The following is a 12,190-nucleotide window of genomic DNA, read 5'->3' on the forward strand; positions in this document are numbered from 1 at the left end:
CACAAGCTTCAGTGTTGAGCACAAACTCTGGATCAAATCTGAGAAGGTTTATGGCAGATGTCTTGAGTTACATATTCAGAAACTCTGAGTTTGTTTTACTTGTTTTGTGAAACAGGCCAATGGACTGCAGGCATATATTTACGGAAAACATGGGCCAGATCTGTATGATTAAGGGACAAGTAAATAGATCTATGTTAAAGATCATGTGAATGTAAGATCAGAATCAAAATGAGTGCCTTTATTTCAGTACCAAGTGCGATAGTGGACAAATTTTGCTCAATTCTCCCCAAATATTTAATGCAACTTACAAAAGATCACTAAAATCTTGGTTTCCTAATGTCATGCCCACAACCTGCTGTTTTGGGCAGTTTGGTGCAAGATCACTTTTCTGAAATAATCTTAAAGACTTGCTTTGCATCAAACTTCACTACTTTATATTGGGGCTGATAGCCATGCTGTGATTTTGCTCATGCAGAGAGCTCACGGAAATAGACTGAGATTTGATCTGCACAGATGTAAACAAAGACCTGAGATCCTATTGGTTGTCGTGGTCAAGGCCCATTGTGTCTGATTGGCTGATATATAGGCTATTGGCATGTTCACTGTTTAGGAATTTTGTCACATGAGTTACACAAGGCTGGTTAGAGACTTTCCAGAGTTGCTCTCTTTTCACAATAGAAACTGCTTGATAGTAGATTGCATTGTTGGTAGTTTAGTAGTTTGATAGTAGTGTGTATTTTTATTGTGTTGAGACGGCATACTTTATACAGCTCATATATAGGGATTTCAACAAACATTACCATAATAATAGTCTCTCTGCAACAATCTGGGATGCTTAGAAACAACACTGTCTGTATTTCTATTTGGAGGTGTGATTGTAATAACTGAAACTCTAAAAGCAACTCTCTTGATTCGGTCCGAGCTGTAACCAAACCTGTGACCTTTCTGTTATCACCCTTCAACATTAGCCTCACCTACATTTCAACTGCTGTGTCAACGTTTTGACATTTGATTTAAAAATGTGTTAATTTGTTCATGCTATTGACCTTTTAGAAATTTAAGAGTGTCAGTGCCATCCCAAAAGTCTGCTGCTGGAAATATAAATGAAATGAGAAGAGAGAGTGGAGGAAAAATGATATGCCTTTCAGATTATGAGGAAAAAGCAGTGACACACACACAGAGAACCAATACATTTATCTCCCCTCCACATCACCTCTGTCATATCCGAACAATGATGTCAGAGGTGATGTCTAAGTAATTTGAGACAATTTAATATATGGCTCCCTTTTAATTCTCGAGTTTAGCATACAGTTCTCATGAAAATTATGTGAAAATACAAATTCTCATGAATTTGAATTGAATTGGCAACCCCCCCAAGATAAGGAGTTTCAGTTTTGTGACAATACATAAATAATTACATTATTAATTTAGACTAATTATGCCTATTTATTCCCTGATATGTAAAATACGTTTTTCTCAACTAATTACACTAACTTTGCAGCCATCAAAACAGATTTTAATTAAACATTGCTTCAAATGTCAAGTTTTGGAATCATAGCACAAATATCTGTCACATACCTAAAATGAAGATTTTAAGTGTTTTGTAAATTAAAAGATTCAAGTACAAAAATGAGACTGTGGGGAATACTCATAAGCCCTTGCGTTTCAAAATTTAAAGGAATAGTTCCCTCATCATTTACTCACCCTCATGCCATCCCAGATGTGTATGACTTTCTTTCTTCAGCAGAACACAAATAAAGATTTTTAGAAGAATATTTCATCTCTGTTGGTCCATACAATGCCAGTGAATTGGTGCCAACTTTTTGACACTCCAAAAATCAATCACATATAGGCAGCATAAAAGTAATCCATATGACTCCAGTGGTTAAAGCCATATCTTCATAGGTGAAAATATAGGTGATTATAGGTGAAATCAATATTTAAGACCATTTTTGCTTGAAATTCTTCTCCCTCCACATTAGGGGGCTTATGCATGAAGAATGTAAATCACCAAAAACACAAGAAGAAGAATGTGAAAGTTAACGGTGCAATATGTAACAATTTTCATGTAATATTTGCCTTTTTTTTTTTTTTTTTGCCAATGTGTGAACGGCTTGTAGGTGAATACCACATTAGATAACTTGAGAACATAAGTTTTGAGATATACCATTACTCAATTAAATTGAGGGAATGAGTTTACTCATTGTTTTGAGTAAACTTAACTTGTTAGGTTTTACAGTGCATGTTTGTATACTAATATATAACAAATCTTAGTGGTGTTTTTATTTTTATTTTTTATTTATTTTTATTAATTTACTGTATATAATCCTGTATGTTCTTAAATTCAAATTTAAATTGCAATTCTGCAGCCTGTAATATAATCCCTGGCAAAAATTATGGAAACATCACACTTAGAGGATGTTCACCCAGCTTTTTTTACTTCTTAGCAAATAAACAAATCACAGATATGACACAAACATTTGTTTTATAACTGAACATTCTGGCTTTGTGAAACATCACCTCAAACAAATTAAATTACATTATTTTAATTAATGGCATCTTTTTTTTCCAGATCAAGTAGAGGAAAAAATTATGGAATCACTCGGTGTTGAGGGAAAATTATGAAATCACCTTGTAATTTGCATTTCTAAAACAAATACCGGCACAAGTCTAAAAATGCAAATTAGTCTGCAGTTAAAAGAGAGTGCTTACAGACCTTAACGAGCTTTTGGACTTGGCTAATTGAAAGGAAACATGGCACCAATAAGAGAGTTGTCAATTGAAACAATGGAAAGGATTGTAAAACTCCTTCAAGAAGGAAATCCAACACAGAGTGTGGCAAAAGAAGTTGGTTGTTCCCAGTTACCTGTGTCTAAAATTTGGTGCAAGTATAAACAAAATGGCTAGGTTATAAAAGGAAAACATACAGGTAGACTAAAGAAGATGTCAAAGTGTAAGGATAGAAAACTCAAAGCAATATGCCTTGAAAATAGAAAATGCACAACAAAATAAATGAAAAACAAATGGGCAGCGGGGCATGGGTAGCTCACCTACCACCCCTGGAGTCGTGAGTTCGAATCCAGGGCATGCTGAGTGACTCAAGCCAGGTCTCCTAAGCAACCAAATTGGCCCAGTGGCTAGGGAGGGTAGAGTCACATGGGGTAACCTCCTCATGGTCGCTATAATGTGTGGTTCTCACTCTCGTTGGGGCACGTGGTGAGTTGTGCGTGGATGCCACGGAGAATAGTGTGGGCCTCCACACGCGCTACTTCTCCGTGGTAACGCGCTCAAAATGCCACTTGATAAGAGGATTGATGGTCTCAGACACGGAGGCAACTAAGATCCGTCCTCCACCACCCGGGTTGAGGTGAGTCATTATGAGGACTTAGATCGCATTGGGAATTGGGCATTCCAAATCGGGGAGAAAAAAAAAAGAAAACAAATGGGATTTTCATAAAGCCAAATGAAAACCAGCACTAACACCTAAACAGAAGAAAACAAGGCTACAGTGGGCTAAAGAGAAGCAAACATGGAGTGTGGATGATTGGATGAAAGTGATATTCAGTGATGAATCTGCATTGGCCAAGGTGATGATGCTGGAACTTTTGTCTGGTGCCATTCTAATGAAACATATAAAGATGACTGCCTGAAGAAAACAACCAAATTTCCCCAGTAATTTATGATATGGGGTTGCATGTCAGGTAAAGGACCAGGGGAGATGGCAATCATTACCTCAACAGCCAATGCACAGGACACTTGTCTCATTCCATCGATAGAAAATAGGTTTGGTGATGAAGTCATTTTTCAGGATGAAAATGCATCTTGCCACAGAGCAAAGAGTGTTAAAGCTTTTCTTCATGTCCAAACATGTCCAGCAAACAGTCCGGATCTCAATCTCAAAAAATTGGTGCATGACAAGGCTCCATCCTGCAAAGCTGATCTGTCAACCGCTATTTGAGAATGTTGGAACCAGCTTGATGGAGAATAATTTTTTTTCATTGTTTTGTGTCATATCTGTGATTTGTTTATTTGCTGCGAGGTAAAAAAGCTTCTAAGCGTGGTGATTCCATAATTTTTTGCCAGGGGTTGTATACCTCAATTCAATTTCAGGAACTGAATCGGAATCTAAAAGGCATTCTCAATGCAATTCTGAATGGCACACAACCCTGATTGTTTAGGAGTCCAGCCTCAGATTACTCTGCATAAAAAAAGTGCAGTTCTCCTTATCGCCGGTGCAAGGCGCTGAATCACCACGAACACGCACTTTACAGAAGAAATGACCTGAAATGGAGCATTTATTGGAAATGCGCATTACAACTACAGAGGACCCTGGCTGGTCACTGGCTAATAAAAGCTAATTTATGTTTGTGATGTGTGTTTTAGAGCCTCTTCCCCTATCAATATTACATTAACATCCACACCCAATGGATCCTGTAATGCTGTTATACAGAATAGAGTGCTCAGCTTGGCTTTTCTGCATTACCAAGGGTGTGATAGAGAGGGAAAGCTAGAGGATGTGGCATTTGAGTAGGTTGCTATCTAATATGCAGGAACCCAGTGCTGATCATTCCAAGAGGGAGTTCAGATACCATTCCTGTGTTATATCATTTTGAAGTAAAACAAGAAACATTATTGTGATGTAATGCAAACATGCATTGTTTCAATCACAAATATGTGTTCACTGTAATTGATTTGCATTTATTGATTTGTGAATCATTAACTGCAATGTCAGCCTTAGACTGGGTGAATCACACAAAGAAATGTCCGAATCATATTTCTCCACTAAAACCTAAAGAAGTACATAAGGAATTATATTTTTTCATAAATACAGTAAAGATTCTAAACTGACAGTTAGGGGTGGCTTTATGTTGACTTAACGGTTATGAAAATAATGTCACAGTCCTCCTAAAATAGGCTTAATATTATGTGAGCAAAATATAATCTCATCTTTTCATTTATTGCGGTTGCATTTATATGCAATTACTGCATATTGATAAGATTTATTATTATTTTAAATTTAGTTTGAGCTTAATCAAAAACAAAGACCTGACAGTTGGCTGTATAACTCTGTTTTGTTTAGCTGTGGTATTCCAAGGTATGAATCAAACACTCCAGGCCTGTAAGGATCAAGTCTGTCCACTAATGACCCCATCAACATCTCAACATTCCTTCCTGTTGGAACATTACAGACGTCAAAACATGTCTCCACCGAGCAGTATCATGCTGTGTAAATGCAAGGGTGGGTGGAGAGTAGTGCTGGTTGCCTCTGCAGAGGCGTTGGTGCATGTGCCATTCAAAGGATGTGGAGATCACAGGAACTGAATCTAAACAAACCACTGCCCCATGTGGCCACAAAATCACTGAGTCTCAGTACAGTATAAAGTTTACTTACATGGGTCATTCATACTATGCAATATATTAGAACTAAAATATATTAGATACAATATCACTCACAATATTTTCAAAATTTTTCCAAAAGTCAACATAGGGGTGAGTTTTTAATAATTTTACCACTTTGGTTTGAGCTCAGCCATTTTTACCTTGTGTCTGTTTGGAATGCACTAACCTCATAAATGAAAAACTGGCAGTTTAATAATGAAAATTCCAGGTCCTGTTAGTCGTTTATAATATCCCTTCAACTAACAAAAGCCAGTTCTTTAATAACATCACCTCCAGGAAGTAACATCAGTTTTGTTGGGAAAATGCATATAATACTGCATCACCAATTTCACCAATTAACATATTAGTAGGAATGGCGATTGTAAGGAAATTAACGGTTCTGGTTCTGATTCCTCTTATCAATTCCGGTTCCTTAACTGATCTGATTCTTTTAGTACTTTTTTGCATGTTGTGCCCTAAGCACCCTGTTGTCAAATGATAAGATAATTATCTTAGAAAAAATCTGAAATATTATTTTACAATTCTTCTTTTTAGAGGCATAAATGGAACCCGCCTGATTACAATCTATTCTAATATTAATTTATTCTAATATTATATCAAATAAAAAAAAAATTAGCAATATAATATTCAGCAAAAAATTAATTCATTAATTTATTCCACAAATTCCACTGATTACAACAAAACTTATGTGTACCTTAAACTACACATGGTCATATGAACAACCAGTCATCTGATTGAAGTCTCGCAAAGTTACATAAAAACTGTTCTCAACCCTACATATCAGTCATGGATTTATCGAATTCTGTGAAGTTTTATAGTATTAGTTTGTTTGTCTTAAACAAAAAAAAACAGCTTTTTTCAAAGTGGGTACTTAAGCAGGTCACCATCTCGTAAATTTTGTCAGAAGGAAAAGCTCACTATTTAAGACTTTGACAACACCTGGTCTAAAACTTTCCATTATGTTTAAAAAAAAAAAAAAAAAAAAAAAAAAAAAAAAATCTGTACGATTAAGTCAGCATTTCAAAAGCTGGTACAAAATATTTCAAAATTAATTTTAAAGGGATAGTTCACCCAAAAATGAAAATTCGCTCATCATTTACTCACCCTCATACCATCCCAGATGTGTATGACTTTCTTTCTTCTGCTGAACTCAAATTATGATTTTGAATGAGTGCCAAAATTTTGACGCTCCAAAAAGCGCATAAAGGCAACATAAAAGTAATCCACACAACTCTGGTGTTTTAATCCATATCTTAAGAAGTAATATGATAGGTGTGGGTGAGAAACAGATCAATATTATATAAGTCCTTTTTTGTTAGAAATTCTTCTCCCTGCCCAATAGGGGGCGATATGTATGACGAATGTAAATCACCAAAACCACAAAAAGAAGAATGTGAAAGTGAACTGTTTCTCACCCATAACTATCATACCACTTCTGAAAACATTGATTTAACCTCTGGAGTCTTGTGAATTACTTTTATGTTGACTTGTGTGCTTTTTGAAGTGTCAACATTTTGGCACATATTCACATGCATTGTCTGGAACAAAAGAGCTGAGGAATTCTTCTAAAAATCTTCATTTCAGTTAAGCAGATCAAAGAAAGTCATACATATCTGGCATGACATGAGGGTGAGTAAATGGATGAGAGAATTTTTATTTTTGGGTGAACTATTCCTTTAAGGAAACACCCACATGTAATCTAACTCCCAATCCCTCACTGAGCAATGCTTAGTTTTAGTACTTTATTTCCATCCTGTAAGCTTCCATCCTGTTTTCATGCCTTTGTTTAAACAATCAAGTTATAATTGATAAAGTTTAAGTGCCTGAGCTTGAACAGAGCATAGTTGGTATCTGGTATAGCCTTAAGAAATACTTAGTATATTAATCTTTTAAAGAGTTTAAAAGTACAATATTACATGAATGACCCAGATGGTATCAGCATAGACATCAGGCAGGATTTGCTGTGAGAATCTAAGTGCTGACCCTAAAATATACTGTTGAAGGGAAACAAATAGCCAAAGTGCACAGCAATAAAGTGAGTTCATACCAGCCTCTACAGTTATTATCGATTCCTCTCTATAGAAACTGCTGTTCCTTCATTTTGCTAGATAACGGTCTCTAAAAGACCTAAAGAACAAGTAGTCGGTCTCATTAGTCTCTCTCTTTTTTTTTTTTTTTTATTAAAAATGTCAATGTCTCTCTCTTTTTTTTTTTCTTGATTTTTTTTTTGCCTACATCAGAGAAAGAAAGCCTTGGTGAGTAAATTTGCCATTTTAACATGTCTTTGCTTTTGTAATGTTGTATATTATAGAGAGAGGAAGTTCACAGCCCATCATAAGTTCGGCGATCGCCGTGAAGGCGTGATGAGCGCCCGTACATATTTCTATGCTGATGAGGCAAAATGCGACCAACACATGGAGACTTTCCTGAAATGCATCAAAGCATCAGGTAACAGACAATCTATAAAAGCTGTTTTGTAATTATAGGAATAGCTCAACATAAAAATGAAAATTGTCATTATTTACTCACCCTCACGTCGTTCCAAACTCATATGCTATTTTTGGTTTTTGTGGAATACAAAAGGAGGAATGTTTCATTTTTTTTTATTTTTTTATTTTTTATAAATTTGCAAAGATTTCAAACAAACTTCTTTCATGTTGTCATTATGGGGTATTGTTTGTAGAATTTTGAGGAAAATAATGAATTTAATCCATTTTGGAATAAGGCTGTAACATAACAAAATGTGGAAAAAGTGAAGCGCTGTGAATACTTTTCCGGATGCACTGTAAATTAATTTTTAATACAACCATAGTCAAAATGTATATCCATAGTCATGTCCATATTGCACCCCACACAATCTGTAAATTAAACAGCCATTGAACTGCACAGTTTGGGCACTGTTGTTAATTTTTTATTTTATTTATATTTTTGTATAATTTACAGCATTAGTGGAGAGAGAATTTCTTTCATAGGCAAGCAAAATAGACATTATAACTGACACTGTATTTCCAAATTAATCAGAATCGAATCAGATCGTATTGAAATCCAAATCAAATTGAGAGTTTGTGAATCGGATTTAAATCAAATCTGGAAATCTGTATTTAAGTAATTATGAATTTTTGTTCTTTTGGAAAAGATGAGCATGTATGTTAATCAACATTTACCTTTTGTGTTCCACGAGGGGAAAAAAAGTACAGGATATGGGTTTGAAACAAGATGAGGGTAAATAATGACAGAATTTAAATTTTTGGATGAACTTTTCCTAACTTTCAAAATGGTGTCAGTTTAAAAAAAAAAAAAAGCCAGACACAACTAAACAGAATGACCAAACCAGACAAAGTAAGCAAACATTTATCCTGTTATCCCTGTTTTCCTTGGCACTAACCTCAAAGATTTTCTGTATTTAATTTGAGTGTGTGTTTGAGCTTGCCAAGTACTTGGTGAGAGATCAAAGCATGGAAGCAGCCCAACTGGTGAAAGCATTGATATTTGTGAATGTGTATGCAGCTCAAGTTTTCCATTATGCCTGCACTATTGGAGAAACACCCATTGTAATGCATCTGAAACAATTTAGAATAACTGCATAGAATTCATTCAGTGTTCCTAGAAAATTGCTTTCAAAAAAGCACAGTTACACTTTCATAGCAGCAGTTACCTCTAAAATAACTCTAAAAGAAAATCACCTGCCCGCTCAGGTGGAAGTTCTGAAGATGGTTTCTCAGCTATTAAGATGACAGCCCTGGGGCGCCCACAATTCTTGGTAAGACTGGGGTTCAGACAGGGTTCATTCCTCAGAAACATGGGTTAAAATCCTTCACCATGGTGAACTAAACAGGTTCCTCATCCTTCCCTCGGGCGTCTTGCAGCTCCAGCTCTCAGAGGTGCTGGTGAAATGGAGACGTTTTTTTAGTTTCCTGGCTGCCAAGCAGGGGAAAGATGGCGTGGAGGTGCTCGAGCAGAAACTGGATCTCGAGCAATTGCAGGTACGCTGTGGGCTCATAATATACTGCAGCCAAAACACACATCCACAGACACTAAAGCTCGTTTAATACTGCATAAGGTCTGTACGGCAGCCTTCACAAATCTGACCCACACTGAGCCACTGGAGGCCAGAAGTAACTATTGCATTCTCTATATAGTAAACATGAATTTAAATTCAATTCCCCACAGCAAAATATAATTGTAATTGCAGTATGTAATTAATAATGTACTTACTGTAACACATAATCATTTATTAGGTGCAACTTACAGTACACTTATACATTTACAATCCCACTGGAGGAACCTGAGTAAATGTCTTGCTCAAGGGCACAGTACCCATCATAGATCACCCCTTGTGGCGTTCGAGTCTGTAACCTTTTAGTTACTAGCACACATTTTTAACCACTACACCACATCACCACCAGTATGTCATTAAAAGATTAGCTCAAAAATGAAAATTCTGTCATTATTTACTACTATTATTCTGTCATTCCACACCTCTATGCTGTTATGTTTGTCATGGAAAAGTAAAGGAGTTTTTTGTAGAATCCAGTCCATATGACTCGTGCACTGTATTCCAAGTCTTCTGAAGCTATACAGTAAGTTTGAGTGAGGAATAAACCGAAATGTAAGTTGTCATTCACTGATAGGGGTTGTCAACCATCACGGATTATTTGGAATCATCCCGTAAAACACAAAACTGTCCCTTATAGTACGGAATTGTGCCATATTTAAGGGCATAGAATTGCACTCTGTATTAGATCAATGCGGAAAGCAGTTTGTCTCGCATTTTAGCATTTGACTCTCGAACAGCTCAGAACATTTCAGTATTTGCATTCCAATCCAATCAGTTTCACATGCGATTGTCAATTTTATTTATTACAAATTAGAATGGACAACAAATTGCCATAATGGACCTGAAACAATTAACTTTTGTTTGAGACCCCTAACATTGGCTGTTAGTGTGTTACACAGACTTGACCGAAGCAGCCAGGAGAAAGATCAAGGAAGATCAATTGCAATCAACGCACGTCTTCTGTCGTGTTCTCTATTAAAGACAGGTTAATTAAAATGGCAGTCAAAAGGATCGCATTTGAGTGCATGATAATCGTTTCCCACCAGTGTAAGTATATTTATGCCGCAATAAAATATCTGTAAGTGCACCTTAAATGACATTTAATTGCTTATGTGATGTCAGTGCTCGTTCTGGAGGAGAGAGACAGTGAGAGAAACTGTGGCACTTTTAATACAAAAGTAGAGTACAACAGAGGTTTAGTTTAAACACTTATCGTGACTGTCTCACATTTCCCTTGTGATAAGCACTTGACTGCCAAAAACGATGATACTAGATAATCCATTGGACAATGTACATTTCACGTTAAGCATTTTCTCTACCATAAAAAAAATAAATAAAAAAAAATCATTATAAAGCATGGTTAATGAACCAAGATATGCCCCTTAAAGACCAAATTTATGTTTTTTGTTTGTTTGTTTGTTTGTTTGTTTGTTTTTTTAATATTTTAATTATACATTGTTTACAGACAAACTGATGAGCCCAATTTGAAATGCAAAGCATGTTTTGTTAAGCTTTAAAAAAAACGGAAAATAAATGGCTTAACATGCTTAATTATAGGGAACAAATATTGTCTTTCTCCATGGCTTCTTTCTTTTGGCAAAAGCAGTGTTTATTGAAATTTAACACTGAGAGAAATTTGGTTCTCCCTGGTTCTGAGACCTGGTCATATGAATGCCCCATTAATCAAGTCAAAGAATTTAGTTTTGTTTCTTTTTTTTTTGGCTGGTAGAAAGTTGGCAACCCAATTCACTGAAACTTCATCTCCGCTGATTCTTACATCTCTTGTTGCTACAGTAGATGCAAACTTCAGCAGAGGTCAATATTCGCTGAAAATCTTTCCCTCCACTGGAAATGTAAGCATAGTTCTAGCAGGAAGATCTTGGGATTCATTCTATTAGGCATCTCATCCAATCACAATACAGCCTCCTCTTTATAAGCCTACTCAGCTGCCTCTCATTATTTGCATACTTCCGACAAACGCCATCAGAGCTGGATAGTAATGTGTAATCAGGATTATGTAATCAGATTACAAAAATCAAGTACTTGTAATTAGATTAATTAAATTTTAAAATAATCTAAATCAGATTATACTTACTTTTTATGGATTAAATGATTACATATTAATCAGGTAAAGACAGTAAATTGATCCTTCTAATTCTTCTTTTTAAATATTTAAAATATTTAAAGTCTTTTCAAATTTGATCTGTTACCACACATGGATAGCATTTGTTATGCCAAAATTGCCAGAGTAAGAACATTTTAAATACCTTTTTTATTTCACTCAGAAACGGACAAATAGCGAGTAAACACACACACACACACACACAAATCATATCAATTCACATTTTTATCCATGAAGTAAGTTTTCTTTAATGCATTTAAGCAACATTATGTCAAAATGGTATCATCTTATCCTACTCAAATGCATGTGACATTAAATAAACAACAATTTGTTCAGAAGTAATCCAAAAGCAATCAGATTAAATAACTTAGAAACAACGTTACTGACTACAATTTAGTTGTGTATTTGTAATCATTTGTAGATTACAATTCAAATGTAATCTACCCAGCACTAAACACCATTACTTCTCACATGTGTCATGACCGATTGCAACTTGGCAATTTTGAATATGCATCTGTGAGAATGAGATATGAGAGCTACGATGGAGGGATAAATAACAACTTAAATGTCGGCCTGTTCTTTAAACAAAGCTATCGCATGGCTTCAGAAGA

General features: G+C 35.5%; 1 protein-coding gene across 1 annotated transcript in view; it reads left to right on the top strand.

The window, feature by feature from the left end:
* LOC127437738 (proline dehydrogenase 1, mitochondrial-like) overlaps positions 1–12,190 on the top strand; it is a 28,904-nt gene that overhangs the window by 4,505 nt on the left and 12,209 nt on the right. Inside the window, exons 3-5 of the mRNA XM_051692864.1 lie at positions 7,712–7,848; positions 9,096–9,160; positions 9,267–9,383. Of these exons, the coding sequence (XP_051548824.1) occupies positions 7,712–7,848; positions 9,096–9,160; positions 9,267–9,383 (319 nt within the window). The remainder of the gene's footprint in view (positions 1–7,711; positions 7,849–9,095; positions 9,161–9,266; positions 9,384–12,190) is intronic.

This window comes from Myxocyprinus asiaticus, chromosome 4 (genome assembly GCF_019703515.2).
Source record: "Myxocyprinus asiaticus isolate MX2 ecotype Aquarium Trade chromosome 4, UBuf_Myxa_2, whole genome shotgun sequence".
NCBI lineage: Eukaryota > Metazoa > Chordata > Actinopteri > Cypriniformes > Catostomidae > Myxocyprinus > Myxocyprinus asiaticus.